Here is a 25,371-nt window from a genome sequence, read left to right on the forward strand (position 1 = left end):
AGAAGATACTTTTTAAGGGCTAGTAAATTTAATACTTTTCTGTTAGGGACTTTTGAGACTATATTTTGGTTATTGCAAATAACTATTGAAATATTCTTGCAATAATCCCATGAGCCATAAAATAAGCACCCAATATGGGCCTCAGTACATAGCAAGTGCTCAAAATATATTTGTAAAATAAACAAATGTTTACAGTGAAAATCAATGATATAATAAAAGTGTATCAGTTGTGAAAGATTTCCCATACGCCTACTGTGCTCCTCTCAAAGGTATAGTATATCAAACACATGTGTTTAATATATTCTGATGATATGATGTTGAAAAACTTACTTGATCATCTTTTCTCCTCAATAGAATATTTTTTAATAAAGTAACTTTTAAAGCATTTTTTCTTCTAAAAAAATCCAGACACAACCCCATTTCTTGATACTCTTTATCAGAAAATTGCAATAAAACCCTTTAGCAAAGCATGAACTGTAGTGTATTTGTTCATTACCTTCCCCTCTTCTCCCACCACCTACCCACCCAGCCAGCCAGCCAGCAGGTCTGGGTCCCCACCCAGAGGATCGCAGCACCTCCGGACACTCGCCCCTTGCCCTTCACCACTGACCTGGACTGCAGGTCAGGTATGTCCCACGCAGACAGTGGAACGGGAGTGACTGGGACCAGGAGTACGGAATTCCACTCTGTTGTATGGGAGGTGCTCCCGCCCACCAAGTACCACCCAGGAAGCCCACGATTTTATCATTGCGGCATCCACAGAGCCCCTTCTTCCTGAGACTGATGCTGAGAATCCCAGCCTGTCCCCAGGGTCTCTCCTAATTTTCCTGTCAGGAAAGAACCGAACTGGTGGGTGATCAGAAGGGCCAGAGAAGGGGCAGCAGGGACCTCTGTGCTGACAGCCGCCGGGCATCCTGATCTAAACTTGGCGGGTCTTCTACTGAGACATGGGGCACAAAGAAAGTGTTATCTTCTATAATGAGTCTTCCTGCTACCTTTATTTAGCCTTTCCAACATGGCTACGTCCACTCTGGGGGAGCTGTTAGCCGGCCAACCTGTGGGACTCTCTTTCCTGCTCCCATATCTCTTCCTCCAGCAGGACCCACTGTCTAAGGAAAACTCCACCAGCAGCAGGTAGATCTTATTCAATTATGCAGGTAAAGAAATTGCTCTTCACCATAATTCTCTTACGGGAGCCCTGTCTGGGTTTGAAAAAAAACATCTAATAAGGTCCCCATGGTCTTTAATGATAGGCATGAAATAAGGAGAGGCAGCTGTGTTGAAACAGTGAGAAGGAAAACGAGAGTAAAGCATAAAATGAGGAAGAAAGATGATCTACAAAATGGAGAGAGGCCCCAGGAGTGGCCTAGGCAACTGTGGGACATGGAATAAGAATAACTGAACATTTATATAGCCTGTGTGCTCTGTATTTACTCACGTAAACCTAACAACAGCCCAATGAGGTGGATTCTGTTATTATTCCCATTTTACAGTTGAGCAACTGAGGCACAGGGCCATGAAGCAATTCGCCAAGGTCACACAGCCAGTGAGTGTTGGGTAGGGCTGGGCTTGTAGCCAAGACATTTGGGCTCTGGAGGTCTCTGTGTGACTGGTTTTTGATGTGGGGACTGAAGAGGAGGTGAATTTCATGCTGGGGATTATGAAGGGGCTGGCAAAGGGAGCAGAGAACATGCAGGAGCCGCGCGGCCTCAGTCCCCCCAATTTACAAAAATCTTCAGAGTGGAAATGAGAGGTTGAGGCCAGCCCATGAAACTCTTATGAAGGCCCAGAGATAAGATTTGTGGCCAATAAGAATAAAGATGATAAAATAATCTACATTCACTAAACTCAGATTACAAACTAAGTGTTTTATATTTAATACCTCATCAAATCCACAATACACCCCTATGAGGTAGGGGCATTGTGACTCCATTTTATAAAAAAGGGATACAAGGCTGAGAGTGACCCACCCCTAGTCTCACAGCTAGTTGGTGGCAGAAGCAGGAGGGTCACCCTGGCCCGTGTGGCTCCAGACCCCTGGGCTGCATGCTGCTGCTCTGCTCCCTCTGCAGACCCTACGGGGCGGCTGGTCACATACCTAGCAGCAGAGCCTGCTGGGCCTGCGCCTTCTCCTGCTCGCCCTGGAGCTCCTGCCGGACCTTTTCCTCCAAGGCCTGGAGCTCCAGCTGGTGTGCCTGGTGCTGCATCTGCAGGCTGTGGCTGGATTCCTTTTTCAGGAGCTCTTCTGTGGCCTGTGGGGGGGAGTAGGGGGAAGGAGGTGTAAAAGTGGGCACAGAGGGGAGACCTGTCCCCTCTGCTGAGCTCCCCTTTTTTGCTGGGGCCCAGCCGAGCACTCGCCACTCCCTGGTGGAGGGCTTATCAGCTGCCTCCCCAGCCTGTCTGGGGTGGCAGAGATGGCCTGGCCACAGCAGCTGTTTTGTACCACGTGGACATAACCCTGGTCCACAGCTGACTGGGCCAGAGTGGGCCCTCCTTACAAGCAGGACGATCACTGGGGATTTGGTGCTGGAGGTGAGAAGAGAGAGAACAAGAAAAGAGGGAGAGATAGACACTGACTAGAGGTCTTCAAGTTTAACACATTCAGGAAAACAGCCCTGCCAATACCTTGGTGTTGGGACTTCTGACCTTCAGGACCATAGTTAAACTGTGTTGTGTAAAGCTGCCAAGGTTGTGGTAACTTGTTACAGCAGCAATAGGAAACTAATGGAGTCTCTTTCTTTTTCTTTCTTTCTTTTCTCTTTTTTTCCAAGAGAGTTCCAGTTAATATATAGCTCCACTTTTGAAATGAGCAAATTGAGGCTGAGAGAGATAAATTAGCTTTTTCAAGGTCACGCAGTCAAAGATGCAGAAATCACCCACCTTTCCCCACCTCCTTTTGTTTTCTTTGTTTGTTTTTTAATTAATTTCTTTTTAGAGAGGGGATGGGAGGGAGAAAGAGAGGGAGAGAACTACCAATGTGTGGTTGCCTTTTGTGTGTCCCTACTGGGAACCTGGCCCGCAACCCAGGCCTGTGCCCTGACTGGGAATCTAACCAGTGACGCTTTGACTTGCAGGCTGGCACTCAATCCACTGAGCCACACCAGCCAGGGCTGGGTTTTTTTGTTTTTGCTTTTGTTTTCTTTTTTTTTTTTTTCCATACAGAGGAGAAACTGGACTTGAAAAGGGAAAGAGACCTGCTGACAGAAAACAGGTCATGGTGGAGGCAGGACAGTGACCCAGGGGCTGCAGTGTCTGGGCCACAAGCCTTTCCTACTCCCTCGGGCAACCTCTGGGAACCGTGAGAAACAGGATTTCACCCAATGCACGAGGCTGCCCTGAGGGAGAACAGAGGGCATGCTTAGCCTGGGGCAGCTGGCTGAGGGCAGCGGTGCCTTGTCTTGCCTCCTGAGAAAGTAGAAGGGAGAAGGCGATGGTGGGAGGTAGAAGGTGTTCGAACCTGCCTGCCGGAGGGCCTGACCCACACCACAGCTTTCCAAGCTGTTCCAAAGGTCCTGTCCGCGCAGCTGGTCCTTCTCAACTCTGGACTGCCCTCCCCCGCTTTTTAGCTGCTCAGCTGAGCCTGACTCTCCAGCACGCATTGTGCCCACCATGGCCCAGGTCAGGAAAGAAAACTGTTCTTAGGTTATCAAGGTCACATGCTGGTCAAGAAAAACAGTACAAGGAGCCCAACCAATCTAGGTCTGAATCCTTGCTTTGCCACTCCCTAGCTGTGTGAGCCGGAGTAAGCGACTGAACCTGAGCCTTTCTTCATCTGGAAAAGGGAATATCATAATGACCCTGGCAGATGGCTGTGGGGATGGAGGTGATGTATGAGAGGCACCCCGTAAACGGCGTGGCCGGGGCTCAGTCGTGGTGGACTCCGCATTAGCACCCTTACCTTGAGTTCCTGATTTTTGGCTTTCTCCAGCACGCGGAGGGCTCGGTGGTGGGAAGCCTCGAGCTGCGCCTTCCCGGCCTGGCTCTGCTGGACGGCCTCGCGGAGCTCGCGCTGCAGCTTCTCCCGCTCCTCGTCTGAGAGCCGCCGCAGCTCCTGCAGGTCGCGCCTGTAGCTGCTGGCGCACTGCTCCAGGGCCTGCTGCATCTGCGACACCTGCCCCCAGGCAGCCTGCCCTCAGCGGAGACCGTTCCCCCTCCCGGGTTGCCTTGAAGGATACAAGTTTTCTGGCTGTCTGCTCAACCCAGCTGGGCCCCCTCTGTCTGCGGGAGCCCCACCGGCGGAAACCTCAAGCTGGAAGAACCTGGGGCACCTTGGCTAGAGCCATGGATGCTGGGCAAGGGAAGAGGAGGACTAGGATACAGACCATCCAAGAGAGATCAAGAAGGCACCAGAGGACCCTCCAGAGGCCACATGGCCTCCTTCCCTGCCTTCAGGTGCTTGCTCCGCTCTGCTGCTTATTGAAGCTCCCAGGACAAGCCCACTCCATATTATACCCCCTCCCTCATCACCCACCAGCCTCCCAATCCCCTTTACGCTGCTGTTTTCCCTTTTTCCTGAGCCCTTCTCATTGGCTCATATGTTACGGGCTTTACTTTCTTCTTATGTCTAATATTTATGGTCTGTGTCCTCCTTCTCTGCTAAAATACAGGCACTTTAACGTAGGACTTTTTTCTGGTTTACTCATAGATGAACCCCAAACACCTGGAAGGGGTCCTGCCTCTCAGTGGTGGTGCATGAGCCGCACAGGTGTGGAAGAGATGAATAAATAGAACTAGGAACGCCACCTTGTCCTGGACCTAGAATGCCCGCCACAGCCCCGCGTGCGCGCCCAAAGCTGCCTGTCTGCAAGGGCGAGGAGGAGGCAGGGCTCACCCAGCCCGAGGGCGCACCCCATCGCAGCCGTCCTCCTACCTGGGCCTGCAGCCTGGCCTTCTGGCCCTGCCACTCCTCCCGCAGACGCTGGATTTCGGGGGCCTTCTCCTTCAGCAGAGGGCCCGGGGGAGCCTGCGGATCCCCGCCTTCCTCCAGCGGCACCTCGATCCTTTTGACGATATGGAGGCCAAAATCACAAAAGACCCTAGGCTAGAAATGGCACCGCCACACCCATAATGTCTCAGCCACGTGGGCTGAGAGCGCTCCCATGGCAGCTAGGGGAGTGAGAAACATCCTTGGATTAAAAACCACCTGCTGTACAAATTCTAAGTGCCACTGCCCTTACGGTACAGTCAGGATACAGCCGGAGCCTCCTGAGAGTTTTAGTGGCTGCTTAATACACGATGATCACCTGACAGGGTGGCCGAACTTAGTTACTTATATAGGGTCCCTGGGGTTTCCAGAAGGAGAGGTCTCCATGGTCAACTTTCACAACTCCTCCTGCTTATGAAAAAATCAACAATAATGCTGTACTTGAATCCAGTACTTTCCACCTTTCAGAGCATGCTCGTAGCCTTTACCGGCTATCCCCCAGTAAACATAGGTGGGTAATAAATAGGCCCTTACAATGTAACAGGAATAGGATGATGCTGGTTTAAAGCTGCAGTAATTTCTGCATTCTAGAACAGAGGCGGACAAATGTCTTTGGAGAGAAGTCCAGTTCTCAATTCTGAACTTTTAAACCAGCTGAGGAATTCAAATGTAATTGGCTGAGGTTGTGATGTTAGGCATTTGTCCTGTTTAACAACAGAAAAGGATGTCACAGGGCAGACGTCTCTGTAGAGGCTGCTGAAGTGGAAGGGGTGTTTTGCTTCCTCCAGCCAGGACACAGGCCAGGGGACCAGAGCTTAGGAAGGCAGGACCCTGGACAACGAAGAAAGGCCATGAGAAGGTGGGGGGGCGGGGGGGCGGGGGGGGCGGGGGGGGCAGGGCCCGGCTTGAAAGAGGTGAGAAGGCTCAGCAACAAGAGCGCAGGTTGGGGGTTAAGGGACCTCTGAAAGCAAAGGAAGGTTCTAGGAGTGGCCCAGCAACTTGGTTAAGACCACGCATGCTAGAGGCAGGCGGTTCAGGTTCAAATTCAAGCTTTGCTGCTTCCTAGTTATGTGACCTTAGGCAAGATCGCTAAACTGTCAGGGCCTGAGTTTCCTCCTCTGTAGGATAGTTACATCTGCCTGATGAATTGTCCCTTTACCATTCTGAAATATACCTTTTTAAATCCTGGTAATATTCTTTGTTCTGAAGTCTACTTTGATACTAATGTAGCCACATTAGTTTCCTTACGTTTAATGCTAGTGCCGTGTATCTCTCTCCGCCCTTCTGCCTTCAGACCCATGTGTGCCTGTGCTGGGGCTGCCATGACAAAACCCCTCAGGCCGCAGGGCTGAAAAAGTGGGAGTTCATTTTCTCACAGCTCTGGAGGCTAGAAGTCCAAGATCAAGGTGTCAGCGGGTTTGGTGTCTTCTGAGGCTTGCAGGTAGCCACCATCACATCACCCTTCTGTGGTCCTTCCGTGTTAGCCGTGCGCAAATCCCCTCTTCACACAAGGACACCAGTCATATTGGATTAGGGTCGTCCTAATGACCCCATTTTAACGCAGTCACCTCTTAAAAGGCCCCATCTCCAATTACAGTTGAATCCTGAGGTATATTTATATAAATATAAATGTCTTTATATTTAAATGTCTCTCTTGTGAGTAGCCTAATCTCTTGCCTTTTTCTCCTCTCTGACAATCTCTTTTTGATGGTGTGTTTGTTTCATTTACATTATAATTGTTGAAATGGTTGGGCTTAAATCTTGCTATTTGTTTTCTATTTGCCCAGTCCTTTTTCTGGTGGTTGTTCTTCTGTTCTTCCTTTTCGGCAGTTTGTATCCTTAACCCATCACAATCTACATAGTGTTAATATTGTACCTCCTCATGTAAAATGTAAATCCCTTACAAAGTATGATTCCTTTAATCCTGCCCCGACTCCTTGCTAGTGCGGTCATGTGCTGTTCTACTATTGTACACACATACAAACACCGTGACACAATGTCATTGTTACTATTATCACTCTTAAGCAAATTGGTGTCTTCTAAAGAAATTAAGAGGAGAAACAGTAGTCTTTTATATTTACTTATACATTTACCATTTTTGATGCTCTTTATTTTTTCCCTATAGATGTAAGTATAAATCCGGTGTAATTTCCTTTCAGCATTTATCATGTTGCAAGTTGGCTGGTGAAAAGTTATCTCGGCTTTTATGTACCTGGAAATGTTATTTTCCTCCTGTTTTTGAAGGATATTTGCAATGACCCCATTTTATTGCCCTCAGTTCCCCCACATCCTAAGGAGCCCATCCCACTCTGCCATCGTCCATCACAAAGCAAGTCACAGCTGGCTCTCCTGATCTCCCCCTTCCCTGCCTGTTAAAACTGACCCTGTCCTGGCCAGCGTGGCTCACTTGGTTGGAGCACCCTCCTGTAATCCAAAAGGTCACAGGCTCGATTCCTGGTCAGGGCACATGCCTAGGTTGCAGGTTTGGTCCCCTCTCTCCCTTTCCCTCTCTCTAAAATCCATAAACACGTTCTTGGGTGATGATTAAAAAACAAACAAAAAAACAACTGATCCTGACCTGCTCTCCCCTACCTTAAGTACACAGCCAATGAGAAAGCCACCTCCCTTTTAGCCAACATAACAAGATGCCTGGTTTCATCACAATCATCCCTCATGGGGGTAACTACTAACTATGTGACCCCTTCCCCAAAGGAACCGCTGCATTGGTTTTGTCCCGCAGCCCCTGACTTCAGATCTCAGATAATTTTCTCTTCCTTCCTCCTCACTATTTAGCTCTTCAACTCCCACAAAAACCCTGGGTGAGCCACCTCCAGAGCCCCCATCCCCTTGTTTGCTTGTGTAGTTGAAGATGCCCACTCACCAATAATAGCTGCCATGGGAGAAAAATACAAGGCTGTTGTGACCACCACCTGCTACTGGTCTGCCCAGCCTCCTCTCCCTGGGAGAGCCTTTCCATGGTGATCCTGTTTAGTCCACAGGGTTCGGGTACAGCTAACTCTGCCGCCATTCCCAGCTGGCCCCAGGAAAGGACATGTGATACAGGTCTGCCAATCAGAGCACTCTTTCTCCTTAACTGGAATGTTGGCTCATAGATGGACATGTGACCCAAGTTGGGCTTCTTAAAGACCTCTTTCAAATTGCTGCTGGTATTTTCAGGAAAGATTGTTTCTTTCCCTCTGGAACTGTGAGTTATAAACAGGACAATGTGGCTGCCACTGGTAAGTGGTGGTTGCAGGGCTTCACCTGGAGGCCCGACTCCAGAGCCTGTCCTGTTCACCTGGCGTTCTTCTCTGCCTCAGAGATGGGCCGACACAGGACCTGGAGGGTGCTGTGGAAGTGTCGCTCGCTGGGGTGTTCATTTGGCTAGAGGTTGCCAGGCACGGTCATTGATGGGATTATGGGTGTAGACGCTGCTCCCCAGTGCTAGGGTCTGAGTGTCTGTGGTCCTTCCAGGTTTATAGGTTGAAACCTATTGCCCAACGAGATGGAAGCTTTAAAAAGTGATTAGGTCATGAAAGGGAGCCCTCGTGATGGGATTAGTGTTCTTACAAGAAGAGACATGAGAGAGACAGGAGAGAGACACATCTCTCTCCCTTTACCATGGGAGGACACAGAAAGAGGACAGCCACCTGCAAGCCAGGAGGAGAACTTTCCCCAGGAATTGGAAAGGCCCGCAACTCTATCTTGGGCTTTCTAACCTCCAGAACTGTGAGAAGTCAATTTCTGTTTAGGCCACTCAGTCTCTGGTATTTTATTATAGCAGCTTGAGCTGACTAAGACATGTAAAGAGCATATTCTTCTCTGCCCAGTGATACAAATTTTGGCCATGTGACTTGCTTTGGCCAGTGGAATATGGAAACAAGAGAGTACATTCTGCGTGTAGGCTTCAGGAAGCATTGCAGAGTTCCATCAGCCCTTTGAGCTTCTTCCCGTTGCCATGATAACAACATGCCCTGGTCAGGGACTAACACGTTAGCCTCCATCCCAGAGTGAGAAAGCCTGTGGAGCAGATGAACTCTACCCATGGTTTGGGGCAATAACAGCTGACCCTCAGCCAGGAGCCCTGCTCATGTAAGCCCAGCAGAGCTTGGCAGAACCAAGAATCAAGGTGGCTGGCTGATGAGCTAAAAATCACTGATATTTTGGGAATGCTTGTTATAGCAGCAAAAGGTGACTAATACAGGTGACACAGCTGGGGGATATCCCCTGATGACAAAGCCCCCTCATCTCTCCTCAGTAAAGAACACTTAGAAGGACAGGGAGGAGGGGTTTGGGGCCAGTCCATGTTTGAGTTTTGGTCAGGTTTACTAACCTTTTTAAGTTTCAGGGTCCTGATGTATAAAATGGCCTTTCTGGGTCAGTGTGACAACTCTGTATGATAGTTTCGGGAAATCCCACAGCTGTGCTGAGGACACACAAGACATGTCTGTTCCTGCCTTAAGAATGATGCAAGGGGCAGCGATAATTACTTGAGGACAGAAGAATGAACAAATCCTTCCCAGTCTGAGCCCTCATTTATGGGGGCCCTCAGAAGTGTGCATGTCCCCCTGTACCTGTCCTCTTCATCACTGCTGGTTCCTTCCTTAGCTGCTAACTTATCTTCATACTCTTCTCCTCTGGGCAGGGTCTGAGAAGGCTCATTCAGCGTCACGCATGGATCCTAAGGCAGAAACAGTTGCAAGATGAGACTAAGTACAGTGCCCTGATCCAAGCTGTGACCTATCAATGCAGAGAGCCCCAGCAACTCAGCACTGGAGCACGGCTTGCAGGCCTGGAAGATGAGGCCCGGAATGGGTCAGCACCCAGCTCAGTTGCTTGGCTTAGGAGGCGTATCAGGTCCTGGTATCCTGCTCTCCAGGTGACCGAGCATTTCATAGGCTGATGAAACTAAGCCACAGAGGGTATGAGGAGCTTGTCCAGGGCTCCCCCATCAGTGAGTACTAGAAATGGGACACGCAGTCAGGCAACTGGACTCGGGGGCCTGGATGTTCAACCACCTCGTGATGCCACTCCGTATGTGATCCACAGAGAGCGGTCCTTGCTGGGCCTGCGTCACAGGGGTTGCGGGGATCAGAGAAGGGTGCTGGCAACAGCCGCTGCTCATTATGACTGTATCTATTTTACAGGTGACGGTCTGTGACGTCTCACCACAAACAATCAGAAAACGTGGAACTTGCTGAGAGAGGGGGGGTGTGGAGGGAAGAGAATATGGAAACTGGGAGTTAGCGGTCAGGCTTTGGACTTTTCTATGAATTGAGTTTGTTCGTGTCATTTTCCCCTTTGCACAGAGATATGAAGGTGAGAAAGGCCTTCTGAATTTGATTTTTCCACTCATCAAGGTAACTCCTGTCCAGGGAAACAGTACAGTAAGATAGCATAGGAACAGATTTCTTTGTTCAGTGGCTTCCCTGCCCCCAGGTGCAGGGCCCAGCGAGTTTGGGTCCGGGCCACCGTGTACGCTCAGAAATGATGTCCCTGACTAACTTACAGCCTTCATGGGGACCTGACGCTAAAGGGCCCATATCTCCCTCCTATTTTCAGGCATTTTGGGCATTAAAAGTATCTTGTAGATCTCTGATTCCTATAAAACCCAGAAGCAAATATCATAGGCTAAGCAAAACTGCTTTGGGAGACAGAGCTATAAATATATGTTTGGTGAAATACAGAAAAAATTGCACAGTATATGTGGAACCACTATCACCAAAAATCAGAATAGCATAATACTACAAAATAAGTAAATAAATGATGATTAAAGTTAATTAGGTTCAGGTTTCAAAAGGAAGATTGAAGGTTACAAAGAGATTTCAGTAAATGGAGAGGCCAAAATATGTTGGCAAAAACAAAATGGTACCAGTAATCATGATACGCATGTACTGGCATAGTTCAACATGGATAGCTATCCTGATAAAATAAATCATTCATTAAAACACTCCAACAGCCCAGTGGCTCAGTGGGTTGGGTGTTGTCCCATAAACAAAAGGTCTCCTGTCCATTCCTGGTTGGGGCACATGACTAGGTTGTGTGTTCAGTCCCTGGCTGGGGCACATACAGAAGGCAACTGATTGATGTTTCTCTCCCTCTCTTTCTTCCTCCCTTCCCTTCTCTCTAAAAATGAATAAAGTTTAACAAAAACACTCTAATAATGAACCTGTAGGCACCTAAAAATACAACTTGAAAACATATGGCGAAAATGTTCAGAATTGTAGGAAAAAAATGGGCAAATTTATAACTCTAAGGGGGAGATTTTATTTCATTTTTTCCCCATTAAATTTTATTTATTTGCAAAAAATGGTAGCTGCTGTTTTTGACCTGCGGTCATAGTTTTCAGAGCTCTGATGTGGAGAATCAGATAATCCACAAGTGAACCTGCCAGAAAACATTTGGAAATACACCAAAAGAACATTTAGTAATCTCTTTGGTCTATTTTTATGGTTTGATTATTTTTCTTAACATTTTCCCCTTTGATCCTAATGTCTAAAGACTATTTTTTCATTTTTAAACTGTTGCTCAATTATAGTTGTCCCGCCTTTTCCCCCGTTGCTCTCCCCTGCCCTGCCCCCCGATGCCCACAGTCAGTCCCCTCCCATTGTTCCCGCCTATGAGTCCTCCATTTGTGTTCCTTGGCTTGCTTATAAGGGGAGGTTTTAATACACTCTTCTCGGGAACTGATACATCAGGTAGAGAAAAATGTGCTAGAATATGGAAGATTTGGACAAGATTAATAAGCTAAAACTAAATAGCTAAAAAAAAGACTACTAATCACTGCTGACATTGAAGTGGTGCTCCGTGTGTGCTGGGTCCTCAACTCCATGAGGTGGGCATTGCCATCCCATTTTAAAGGCAATGAACAAAGGCAGGAGAGGATATGTAACCTGCCCAAGGTCATACGGTGACGATACCACAGAACTAGAATTCAAATACGTGTACTTTAACTAACAACCGAGAATATGCTTTTTGTCTATTATGTAGGGAACGTTAAAAAATAAAACAAAACAAAACAAAACCCTGATCCCGCAGCAGGCTACAGAGCAAATCTCAATACAGTTCAAAGTGCTGACAGTCCACAGGTCATGTTATCTATCTGATGACAGTGCAATAAAGTTAGAAGCAACAGAAAGTAGGTTGAAAAAATCAAGATGAAGTTCAAAACTCTGAACTACAGCTTTAAAAGATACACTTAGTTGGAAATTTGTAGCCTTAAATGAGTATGTAAAAAAAGAATTAAGAAGTTAGAAAAAGAATAACGGAATAAACCTAAAATTGAAGGACGGATATGAAAGATAAAATTAAGGACATAGAACAAAATAGTTCTAACCAACACATCTGAAAGCTGGCCTTTTGAAAAACACATCAAACTACTGGTAAGCCTGGTCAAGGAAACCAGGGGCAGGAACTTAAAGCAGCATGAATAATGGACAAAGATGTCATGTCAGTTGTAAAGATGAAAAAGACTTTCAAATGGACTCCAAGCCACTGTGAAGGCCGTGAAAGGGAATGTGCAGGATGTGGCCGCTGAGCCGCCTTATCGACCATATTTAAAGGCGATTGGGCAGGAGTCCAGAAACAGGAGAGGAGGAAAAACACTAAAAGGGCTGACGATGCACCTGGGTGGCTACCCCAGCCCCAGCCACCTCACTCGTGTCTGTTTCCCTGCAGTAACTCACGGACACCAGGGCTCCGCGAGGGGGCAGGGAAGACAGCGCTGCCCTTGTGCTGCCGATGGGGATCAAGGGTCAGGAAGGTTCAGTGACTTGTCACAGGTCACATGGCTACGGGCGGGTGGCACGAGGACTGGACCCCTGGGTCGTCTGACTCCCATCCTCGTTCTTCCATGTCACCGCACTGGCACTTGGCTGTGCCCCGTTGGCGCGATCACCAGCTGCCAGAATCAGACCTAACTGGGTGTGATTTCAAACCGTTTGTCACAAACGTGCTGCTGAGAAGTGTCTGCGCAGCAGACACTCAGAATCACCCTGAGAGATGAAGGCTGTATCCCACATCAACAGGGAGGCGAACCCAGCGATCCTGTTTCTGGTCACTTGTTTCCAGGCCCCAGGACACCAGAGATGGAGGCGTCCTTCCCAAAAAAGGAGATGAATCTCACCCTCCCCTCCCCCCACAAGTAACTAAAGGACCCCCATGTCCTTCTATATCATCCTCCAGCCAAGGCAAATTTTGAAGAAGTTCTTAATCTAACCTTTGAACTACCAGGACTCAGAATGGTACTGGCAGTCTATTTGTTCAGTTGTCGCATCCTGCATCAGTTTATGCACCAGAAAGTGCTGAGCTTCACTCACATGCAGGTGTGTGAGGTGCAGGAAGGATAAAGATTAATGAAACAGAGTTCTTGATTTCAACAAACTTATGGTTCAGTAGGAGGACCAACAAGCCACGTAAATGACACAAACAGTCCCCTCCTCTCTTTCCTACACCTTGCTTACCTGTGTTTTGGATCCAAGTACATCATTAAAAAGGAGTTAGAATGCCATTTAAATATTTCACAAATAGACTTGACCATGGAGATCCAGAGTTGGCTGAAAGAGGGCTCTGAAGCCCACCAGTACTTATTTTAGCCGTGCACTCTTCTCTGGTTATCCACTGGGACCCATCCCAGCAAGCTCCTCCCAGGGCCAACGCTGAACCGCCATGGGCGTATCCAGAGTCATCTGCCCTTCATTCGCACTCCTGGGCAGGCTCCCCATCAGGCACTTTCTCAGGTTCAGCTCAGTGCCTTCTCTAGTGTTAAACTGACCTGGGTATAAATTGTGCTCAGAAAAATAAATAGCTCTGCTTCTCTCCAGCCACCCACCGCCAAAACCTCCGCCCTACTCCTCCCAAGCACACAGCTGATTATTTTCAACCTGTGTTCACATTAGGTCTTCATCTCTCATCTCCCAGGCTGCTAACCTCTTCTGGATTGTTTCCATTTTAGGGGAACGCCCACACCCAGGAAACCTCCTGGAAGGGAACTTTCAAAGTCAGTCTCCATCTTTCAAAGGCACATTATGTACATCTAAAAATAGAACACCTAATGCAACGGGGTTTTGCTGAAATGATTACACGGGACTGTAAGAGATACTATAAAGTCACCCTACATTTATAGAACGTTTAATAGTTTTGAAAAGTGCCTTCGTGTGCTTTCTCCTGTTGATCACCACAAGTCCCTGGGGTGTGGGGGCTGGGGTGATCACCGCCCTTTTACTAACGAGAAGCCGCAGAGCGACGTGGCTGACAGCACGGGCCCCTGGCGCTGCTCTGTGGGCCTCGATTTCCCTGTATGTACAAGGGCGGTAATAACACTTGCCCCACGGGATTGGTGTGGGACTGTGTAAAGCACTGTGTGCCTGGCTCATGGGCAGGGCCTTTTCTGTGCTGCCACTAGGAGCCATGGGGAAACCGCTCTCAGAGATGTTCTTGGCCTTGCCTGGGGTCCCTACCCGTGCAGGTGGGAGGGAAAGCCGGGAAGGAACCATGTCCTAACCCTGAGCCTGGGGCTGTGGCCTTCCCATGCTGCCTTCCCGGGCTCCCGCAGATCTCAGCCTGTCCCAGCCTGGACTCTCTCCAAGGAATGGGTCTCCTGTGCAGCCCACCTGGTTCCATGCTGGATGGAGCCAGACCCCTCAGCTCCCACCAGATGGAGCGCAACAGACCCCCGTGGCCTGACGATGCCCAGAGAGTCAGTTATTTAAGGGCTTAGTGATTATGTGTCTGCTCACCCCCAGACGATAACGCCCTTGGACTCATATGGACTCATATGATCCCCTGGGTTTGGTGATACAAGGTGACGGCTGCACAGCAAACCAGCCCGGGTCTCCCGCGAGCAGGGGACACTTCTCAGGTCTGGGAGAGTTTGGGCTTGCCCATGTCCCTTCCCGCTGGCCTCAGGGTTTTCGTTTGGGACCTTTCACTGTGCCCCTCCCCCTGCCATGTCCCTTCCTGGTGAAGTCACGTGCAACCTCAGTGCCCAGGCAGGCGGCAGCAGATGTCTCTGTGGAATTCCTGGATTCCCTGGGCAGAAACCTCCCTCTCCCCCACCAGCTGCACAAGCATCTTCTTGTCATTGTTATAGCATTTCTCACACAGCGTGTTAAGTGTATAGTGATTTTCCCCACTTGAAACAGAGCTCTCCAAGGACCAGGACTGGGTCCCACTCACCCCAGTATTCAGCCATGTGCTTTGTGGAGCAACAGCCCTCACCTACTTGTTGAGGTGAAATGACTTAATGATAACTAGCACGAACGACTCTCTCTTTTTTGGGAGCAGATGCAAGCAAGGAAATCTATGAAAATGTCACCATTCTTTGCCCCCAGTTCAGTACGACCCTGGCACCAGAACAGTCTTGCAGAAAAGAAGTTCCCCCTCGTAATTATCAAGACTGAACAGGTTTTCTGGAAACCAGTGAATAAAACTATGATGCCAAGGGAATCAAGGAGACCTGATGTGAGAGACCGGGACAAAAGGTTCAGGAAAGTCCCAGCTGACTTGGGTGGGGACAGAGACACACCCAGCTTTGGCAACCTTCCCTTGGCACACTCTGAGAGTGGAGTGAAAATATGGCTCTCAATTGGCACTATTATTTATATCCTTTTGACTCACTGTAATGCTTTGGCAGAACAGCTAAGGGTCTAAACTAAAACTCCAGAGTCTTGAACAAGCTTAAATTCATAGCCCTCAATCCAGTGAGAATGGCACTGGGGAAGCTGGCCTTTTTATACCCTGTTTTGAGGTCCCCGTGTCCATCCCCAGGTCAGCCATGGATTGTTCAGGCCCTGCTAAGCCTCCTCCTTTCAGACCAATCTGCCCCTTGCAATGTCCCATGCCATGTCATGCCAGTGGGCTGCTCACACACCACCCAGGTGACACTGGGAACTTCTGCAAGACGGTGGTTCCAGGGCCTACGCAAAGCTTCGACTCGCTGGCCTGGCATATATAATAGTTGGCTCGCCACCAATACTGAACGAAATGACAAACAGTCTCTGACTGGCTAAGCTCAGAAGGTTTTGTAACTCAGCCTTGGCAAGGCTGTGGGACAACGGCACAATGGGAGGCAGTGTGGCGTGTCTATCCAAGTTAGACCGCAAACGCCACCCCTGAAAGCAATAGGACACAACAAGGAGCGTCAGCTGTGACGGAAAAAGGAAAAATTGCACATGCATTGGATCCGGCAAGTTCTACAATTGAAAGAATTAGCAACTATTGAGCATTTACAAGTGCTAGGTGCTGTTCCCAATACCGCGCGCATGTTAATTCGCACATGTAGTCCTCAGGAAACCCTTGGCGGCCGTGGTGCCATCTTCCCAGTCTTACAGATGAGGCAGCTCAAGCCAGGAGCCTTCAGATTGTTTGTCCAAGAGCCTCCCGCCAGTAAGAGCCCAGGCGTCTAGTTCGGAATGAGCTCACTTAGCTCCTGTACTACATTGTAACCCTCTACAGTTCTGTATTATCTATTATCACTGCAGTATTATCTTTAAAAGATAAAAAACCAGGAGAAACCTAAATGTCCATCAAAAGAGAGGGTTACATATAGTACGGTTTTTCTGTTCCAAGGAATACCACACAGTTTTTCTTTTAAATAAAAAATAATAAAGCTGACATGGAAGTGCACTGATGTGTTACAATCTCTAAGCTATAAAAATTTAAGTTGGAAAAAGCAGAGGGCAGGAGAGTATACTATCATTTGTGGGGAAAAATGCCTGCTCATACAAGGTATGACTCTGCGAGGAAAATAAAAATAAAGAAAAAATGAAAACAAAACAAAACAAACAGGTAGGAAACTAGATTGAGGAAACATGCTTTTCACTGTATATCTGCTATGCCTTTTGAATTCTGTACTATGCACATAGATTGCTTATTTGAAAAGAAAGTTAAATTTAAAAGAACTATGCCTGCAAAGTGCATTCTAGTTGCCTGCTAGAATACACAGCACCAGGTGCTTGATTCTACTACTGAATGTGCAAGTCATTTCAAAGCTATTTGTTTATGCAAGTTTCTTCCCTGTAACATCTAGCTCAGAGGGTGGCACATCCTAGGACTCCACAAGTGACAGTGGAAGGAGTGAGTCACGAGGGCGTTAAATTGAATCAAATGAAACTGATACTCATTGAGGGTCCCCCCGCAGCCGTGTGCCGCCGAGGGTCTGTACTTCTCTCTAGAAGCTGAGCTCAGTGAGGGACAAGCTGGGCAGAAGCAGAAAACAGGACCCCCTCAGAGCCTCCCGAAGAAACCAGCCCTGCCAACACCTTGATTTTGGTCTTCTCTCCTCTACAACCATGAGACAATACCTTTCTGCAGTTTAAGTCCCCAAATGTGTGGCAGTCTCTCAGGACAAACCTAGGAAGGTCATACAGCCGACCAGAGCCAACCAGAGAGGCACACAGGACCCAGATTCTGCCCCAGAGCAGCGTCCCTAGGAGGGTAGCGTGCAGAGGGCCAGTGTGGGAGTAACTGACACCAGGCGTGGGGAGGGGGCGGCGAGGGGGCGGTGAGGGCACATTAGCATGACTTCATGCCTTGCGCTGAGCAGAACTGAAGGCCCCTCCGGAGCCAAGGGCCCCTGTGTCTGCCAGCCAGGCTGCTTTCAGAAAGGGAGAGAAGGGGCACCTGACAAGCCTTGTTCTTTTTCAAACCACGTGGAGGATTACTTAGAACTCTATTTTGTTCGTGGCTTTAGCAGAAGGAATGTTGTAGTGATTTTTTCCAGGCATTTTGGAAGCTCTGAGGGGGAAAATAAAAAGCCTATTAATGCCAGCATGTGCCACTGGGGATGCTGAAGTGTTGAACCAGAGAAATATCCTTAATTAAAGAGAAAGAGCTAAGCTTACCTGGGTCTCTAAAACGCTGTGGTGCGGGTAGTTGAGTTCCTGGGGTTGTTCCTCCCCTCTTTGGGGACATACCTTGTTCTGCTGGATAAATTCTTCCAGCCTTAATACCTACAACAGAAGGACAGAAATGCTTGGTGATGAAACAAGGTCCTGTCTCCTGGGTGTGGTCATTACACTAGGAATCCCTGCCCCTGGGCCAGTCAGTTCTGGGGACAGTGCCCCATTCGGCATATTCCAAACATGCTTCCAGAAAGACCATTTCTAATGGGCTAGCTGCACTGTCCTTCAAGAAGACGAGGAGCCTGGCTGGTTTACAGGCGGCCACGCTTCCCTTTAAATTATTCACCTACGCGAGTCTATGCTAGAGGTGCGGGTGCTTTCCATTGGCTTCCACGCCATTGCGTACTATTTCTTTTTTAAAAAGGTTAATTGGTAAAGAAAAGAAACACTATTTAATAATTAAACAGACAATATGAGAGAAGAGTAGCTAGAAGGTGCTATTAAACTGGAATGCCTTCATTAAGATGATTATTATTATTACCCAGCTGTCAGGTGTCAGTTAGACAGACTGACTTCCCGGCTGTAGAGCAAGGAGCAGCACGAGGCCGGCACCCATAGAGGAAGCTCCGGCACCACTAACGAATCTTCGTAGGAAACCTACTACTCCTCAGGCACGGTGCTAGGTGTGTGGGCGGATGGGAAGGATGTGAGTTAGAGCAAAATGGTAAGATAATGAGATATTGCCCCTGCCTTCAAGGACCTGTCATCACATGGAGAAGACAGATTCATGTTTATAATCACAGCAACATTCAACAGACTTACGCACAAAATAACAATAGTACCATTAATGGTGCATTTGCTCTGTGCCAGGCCAGGACCTAAGCATTTTACAGTGTTAACTCCTCTACTCTTCACCACTGCCATGAGGTAGGTGCCGTTGGGTACGATTGCAGAGCATTTGCAACAGCAAACTCTGCCCAGGGGAGTCCAGGGCAGCTTCAGGGGCTCTGAAGGGTGAACAGCAGCCCATGAGTTAGCGGCAAGGGTGGGACAGGGCATTCCGCACAGCAAGAACAGCAGGTGCCTTGGCGGAGGGCGGGAGGGAGGCGTGTGAGGGCTGAGGAAGGCTCCATGGCGGGGCCCAGTACGGAGGGGGCGGAGTCCTGGGGCAGTGGTGGTGAGTTAGGTGGGGTCCAAGTTGCGAAAAGCATAGGCATGAGAGGTTTCTGGGAAGAGGAGCGGGGCCCTGAGCAGATCTGGGTTTGAGGACACCAGTTCAGGGATCAGGCGATCGGGGGCCAATGCGGAGGCCGGAGACAGGACGGGCCCTTGAGAGACTGCAGAGACTGTTGCAGGAGAGCAGCCAGGCCGTGAGGATGTGTCCTCGGCTTTACATAATGAACGTCTGGGGAAGAAACGGTGGAAGATTACGAAGCTACTTACACTGCACCTTGCTAAGGTTTATGAAGTATTTAAATGCATCCTGTGAGATTGTTTACAAGCAGATGAAAAAATAAAAAGCACTTCAGTGAACCATTCTGAGGCCTTTGACCAAGGCACTGTTGTGAAGAGAGGGGAGAGGTCCTAGGCACTTACGTAGAAACACTCACAGGACTTGACAGCTGATTGAATGCGGTGGTGGGGCCAGGCGGGGACTCAGGCTGAGGACGGGAGAGCGGGAGAGGGGATGTGGTCGAGGGTGACGCTTCCGTTTCTGGTGTTGGTAAGCGGGTGGAGAGATAATGACACCATGAAGGCAGCAGAAGAAACAGAGGGTAAGAGCAGGGCTGAGGTGCTTTGTCTGCGGCTGGTCAGACTCAGCCGTCTATGGACACTCAGGCTCTGAGTGATGCCCAGTCACCAAAGGGCAGCGTTAGCACAGCGGTCAGCGGTGGGGGCTTTAGGGCCCCCTGACCTGGCTGATTCTCAGGTCCGCTACTTGTTACCTGTGTGACTCTGAGGAAATGATTTATTTTCTCTGTTCCCCGGTTTCCTTATTTGTAAACCAGAGCTACTAATAGTACAGTGGTTATAAGGATTTTCAGAGTTAACACATGTAAACTGCTCAGACAGCATCTTAACTAGAGAAAGTGCTTAACAAAGGTCACCACTGTTATTTTTAAAGAGAAGGGTTCTAAGGGGCACTTGGAGAAACAGTCAGGTGATGGCCCAGGAGTGACAAGTGGAACTGGGCTGGTCCCAAACACATATGGGAAGCTTCCCTACGCTCTCAGAGTGGGGCAGTCCAGATCCCAAGTGAAGACTAACAGTATAGGTCCACGGCGGGGGGAGGACAGGTGGGGGGGGGACGGCAGGGAAGGCAGAGCGGGAGGGGGAGAGGCAGGGAGGGAGACACGGGCTTCTCTGCTGAGCAGCCGCCTTGGGCTGCAATGGACAGAAACCGCTATAGCAGGCCTCACCTCTAGAGCCCCTGCTGCCTCAAGTGTAAGGCATGGTCCACTCATCCTTTTTTTTTTTTTTTTTATTTTTTAAATGACAATTTGTGAGACAGATAAAGGTTAGAGAAAAACAGCAAGTGTGTCCTCATCCCTCAGCTGTAGAGACAACACATCGCAAATGCAGTGGCAACTCCTGTGCTTCTCCTGGCGCGTCAGCCTATCCCCCTTCTAGAAATGACCCCTGGTTCAGAGTTGGCTGTATCATTCTCATGCATGACTCTGAATGGAACTCCATCACATACATTCCTAAACATCATTACTGTCCTGCACACGGCTCCGTATTTCTCAAAGCTCCCCCAGGCGGTCGTGATGTGTGGCCTGGGCTGAGGAACCGATTTCATGGGCGCTGTGGAGCGGCGGCGGGGTGCAGCGCTCACCTGGAGGGTGTGAGGGAGGGCAGGGGGAGCAAGGGAGCCTCTTCACAGTTTCCTTTCCCTCTAATTAGGCTCAGGAGTGAACCCTGGTTCCAGCCCCTTCTCCCTAGTCACATGGACAACAGCTCTTTTAAACTTGGACCTGGCCTTTCGGTGGTCTGGACAGGCAAGCCCAGGAGGCAAGCTCTGCTGTTCATCTGGTCTGCATCCAACGCCCGCCCTTTTCTCCCTCATCTGCCTCCACCGTGGTCGCCTGGCAGCTACAGCCTGGCTTCCCAAGGCTGGCCGCGCGACACGGGAGATGTCAGCCATGGGAGTCGCAGTCAGCTGGGCTTCTGCGAATGCCTTTTGATGCCTGGTGAAGTGGGCAGGCCTGGTCAGCGCTGCTCCTCCCTGTTTCCTGGTTTAAACTGGGGCCCGACAGCCGGAGCAGCAACAGGCACTTGGCATTGGAGCCGACCTCTCCATTCGACACGGCAGGTGCGGTGCCCAGCGCCCACGGCGCTTTTAGGGGCCATGAAAAGTGTTTGATTTATTTTAAAATCAGAAGAAAAAAATATATAGTCTGGCTCTTTTTGTCTTTATATGAATCCAATCATAATATAGAATGTTTAATTTTCTTTTTTTTTTTTTGATAAAGGGAAGAGGCCACGATGACAAAAATATCTAATGCCCACAGCAGTGATAGTGAAGCCCGGGCGAAGGAGAGATTGGGAGAATCCAGCTTCACAGGCCTGATGTCGTCCAGCCATAGCGTCCACACCAGTGGCCTTCTGCCTGCTTCTCTCATGTGAGACATGAAGTGCCTCTCTGATAAGCCTCTACAAACCGGGCTCTCTGTTACTTGCAGCTAAATCGATGCCTCCTGTGACAGCTTTCCGGTCATGCTGAAGTCCTTGTGTTTCACCCAGGGATGCTGACTATAATATGGCTGGGGCAGCTTCCTGCGAGTCCTGGCATCTCAGTTAGCCAGAAACTCCTCCCCGGGCCCAGAGCCATACCTCCCAAGCACTGCACGACTTGGGACTTACCTCCAGCAGAGAATTCTGGAGCCTCACATTTAGGGCCGCTTTCTCTTCTTGTAGTTGCTTTATTTCATTTTCTGATTTCTTCTTCACTTCCTCCAACTGTGCTTCTACTTCCTAAATGATGATTAGGAGGAGAGTTAGCCACACAGGCACAAAAAACATGGACAGGACACACGGTGCCCTAGTCCCAAAGGGAATCAAAGAGGCTTATGGGAGTCACAAAATACTGTAAGGGAACACAAATTAGAGATACAAGAGAAGGTCAAAAGAAGTGTTAAGTTCATACCATGAAATCTGATACATATGGGGGAGGGCAGGGGAGACCCCTGGCTTTAAGTTTCATAGCATCAGATAAGAAAAGAGACTGCTTGTTACTGACACAATTCTCTGTGTCCCATAAGTCAAAAAGCCAACTACATCCTCAGATTCAGGGAAACATTAAAGATAGAATGAAATGTATATGTAAACTAATATAATGGTATTTGATGGCAGACAGTGATAAGTTAAAGCTGCATGTTATATTGATAAGTCTTGGAGCAACCACTAGCACATTCTTCTAAAATAAAAAAAGTTAATGAGTCATTGGTGGAGATAAGAAAGGGAATACCAAAAATATTAAATAAATCAAAAATAAACAGAAAAAAAGAGGTAAAAACAAAAGAGAAGTGGCAAATGAAAAAATGGCAAGATGGTAGACAATGATAATTACATTCGATGTAAATGGTCTAAATGATCCCCAAAAGTCAGAAATTGTCAAAATGAACTAAATAGTAAGACCTAGGCATACCATAAAAGCACTTTGACTAGAAAGACACAGTTAGATTAAAAGTAAAGAAATGAATGAAAACAGACCATGCAACACTAACCATAAAAACAACGGAATGTCTATATTTTTATCAAAGTAGACTTCAGGATGGGAATTTCCACAAATGATTAAAGGGCCAATTCATTAAAAGACATAATAATTCTAAGTGTATATAATCTAGTGAAATAAGTCTGAATTTATATAAAGCAAAAGCCAAGGAGAAATATAAAATCTGACCATTTAAATCTGAGATTTCAGTACTCTGTTCTCAATAATTAATAGCACAAGTAGCAAAAATTACTGAGGAAATAAAAGACTTGAACAACACCATCAAACAACATAACCTAATCATCATTTATGGAACACGCCACCTAACAGCAGCAGATCTATATTCTTTTCAAGTATGCAAGGACTATCCATCAAGATAGACCATATGTGGGCCATAAAACAAGATGAATAATTGAAAAGGCATGAAATTATAGAATCCATTCTTTGACCACAAGGGAACTGAATTAGAAATCAATAGCAAAGAGATATCTGAAAAGGTTCCAATATTAAGCAACATATTTCTAAATAACCAGGAGTATTTTTGGAGTTGATAGAAATAAAAAGCTGGAAAAATTTTTTTAGGAAATCATTCACATTTATAATTATTTAAAGTGGAAAGCAGAGGCCTAGGATGGTTTGGGGTGACTTCCTTAAGGTTTGACAGTGAGTCTGTTTCCCCAGACACAGCGCTTCTTTCACACTGGCTTGAGGCTGGTGTTTGAGGGCATGTCTTGTTCCTCCTATGAGGGTTCAAGGTCCTTGAAGGCAAGCATGATTCCTGTATCTCTGCATTGCCCAAACCACTGCAGACACACTCAGGAAATGGTGGATACACAGTGAGGGGACAGAGGCAGGTGAGGATCTGAAGGCTGCTCCCTGAGGCCCGGGGCAGTGTGCATTGCTTATACCACATACGCAGAGGACAACTCTTAGTGGCTTGGGAGTCAGGCAGGCCTGATTTACAGCTGACTCCCGCATCTCCAAGCTCTGTGACACTCAAGTTACTTCATCTCCCAGGCTCCTCATCTGTGAAATGGGGAAAGCCCAGCCTGCAGGCCTGAGATAAGGATCGAATCATGGAGTGGACAGTTGGCTTCCCAGCATCCAATCCTCCTCCAAGTGTTTGGGAAATCCTCCACCAGATACATCAGAGCCTTCCTTCCACTGCAGAACCTAAAAACACCAGAGCTACCTTCCCAGACTCCCTTGCAACTAGGCCTGGGCATGTGACTGAGGTTCCACCACTCAGAGACACCCATCCTGGGTTTTGAATCAGAAGCCACAGATATGTACAAGTGGGAGGCACACAGATATGGCAACTTCAGTTTCCAGGTCATTCCAGAGCAGCACTGACCAACAGAGACCTGTGACGACGGAAATGTCCTGAATACTGTAGCTAAGATGGAGAAATTGCTCAGTGCCATGCTAGCCAATATGGCAGTCTGGTAGTTTCTAGCAACATGTGCCTACTGAGCACTTGAAATGCACTCGTTCCACCGAGACACTGAATTTTACATTTTATTTAATTGTGATTAATTTAAACGTGAATAGCCACGTGTGTCTTGTGGCTACCATATGAGACAGCATGGTTGTCCGGGCTGTGTCCAGGGCCTGGTATTGGTGCTGTCAGCCATGAAAACTGCAGGTCTGGGCTAAGAGGTGGCAGCAGGGTGCCTCATTAGCCTCGCAGTAGACCGGAACATTCCTGGCTGGGTAGCTGCCCAGTTCCCTGGTCTTCCAAGGAACAACTCACTATTACCCGTTACTAAATTCCTTTTCTGCCTAACCTGCCCAGGGTGGGTGTATGATGTTGGCCACCCTGAATCCTAAGTGATACAGATGAGATGTGGAATGCAGCAGTATTAGCGCAGCTCAGGAGGGACTCAATCAATTTCCCCACACTCTCCCTAGGAATCGATGTAGGCAAGTGCTTATTATAGCATGTGTAGTCTGTTCTGTCGAGACTATGTGATAACAGCATCTGGTTCCGTGGACAGGGAAGACAGACAGGCCTCCTGGGTCAACTCCAGCCCATCCCCTGTAGTGTCTTCTTCAGGCTAAGGTAGCATTCAGGATACACAATATCCCTACAGCAAAGGACTCAAAGAAAGAGTGCACTCTTAACACTAGAGGGGAAAGTGTTGCCTATTTTTAGACCATAACCCTAGATTTGGGTTTATATATATCATTTATATAATTTATATCCTCAGTTTGTACAAACTACCAAAAGGTAAAAAAAAACAAACCTCACAGCTGCAACCCCCAAACCCAGGAGGAAACACAATGTATTTTTACGTGATTCATTTCCCAAACGGATTTATGCCCCCTGGTGAAAGCTGAAGTGGGATTTCTACACTGAGTCAAGCATGGTTGATAGGTTACCAGGGCAACCTGCATTTCTGGGACAGCCACTGGCCCTCCCACTGACTGTGGCCCACGATGGAAAGATTGCTCAGCTGGAGTCTGAGAATTGGATTTGCGGGACCAGCCCCAGCTCATGGGGAAAAACATGCCTTCTATACAGCTACTTCCTACTCAGCACCGGGATGGGAAACAGGGGCTGTGGAGCCAGGCTGTTGGGTTTTACTACCACCTCCACCACCCACTGTCTGTGTGAGTCGACACAGGACATTTTTCTCACCTCTAAAATGGGAATACGAATACACATTGTAATATTGTTGGGAGGATTAAATGTGTTCATAAGAATAAAGTGCTTTATAAGTATAAAGTATACTGGGTACTAAATAATATTGTCAGACATGATATCATGCAGTGCACATGGTAACGGATCACAGCCACAGTTTATTAGAACTTTTACTACGTGCCATACACTGAGCTAAGAGTTTATATATAATGTTATATTCAAACCATGTCATAAGCCCTCAAAGTAT

General features: G+C 48.0%; 1 protein-coding gene across 1 annotated transcript in view; it reads right to left on the reverse strand.

Annotated features, from left to right (window-relative positions):
- The window catches only part of FAM184B (family with sequence similarity 184 member B), a 79,440-nt gene that overhangs the window by 11,156 nt on the left and 42,913 nt on the right, over window positions 1–25,371 (reverse strand). Inside the window, exons 6-11 of the mRNA XM_054581972.1 lie at window positions 21,631–21,741; window positions 17,767–17,874; window positions 9,499–9,605; window positions 4,871–5,000; window positions 3,899–4,111; window positions 2,099–2,252 (exon numbers count right to left, since the gene is read on the reverse strand). Of these exons, the coding sequence (XP_054437947.1) occupies window positions 2,099–2,252; window positions 3,899–4,111; window positions 4,871–5,000; window positions 9,499–9,605; window positions 17,767–17,874; window positions 21,631–21,741 (823 nt within the window). The remainder of the gene's footprint in view (window positions 1–2,098; window positions 2,253–3,898; window positions 4,112–4,870; window positions 5,001–9,498; window positions 9,606–17,766; window positions 17,875–21,630; window positions 21,742–25,371) is intronic.

Source organism: Pteronotus mesoamericanus, unplaced genomic scaffold (genome assembly GCF_021234165.1).
Source record: "Pteronotus mesoamericanus isolate MK-2021 breed Mesoamerican mustached bat unplaced genomic scaffold, CSHL_Meso_final contig_68, whole genome shotgun sequence".
Classification (NCBI taxonomy): Eukaryota; Metazoa; Chordata; class Mammalia; order Chiroptera; family Mormoopidae; genus Pteronotus; species Pteronotus mesoamericanus.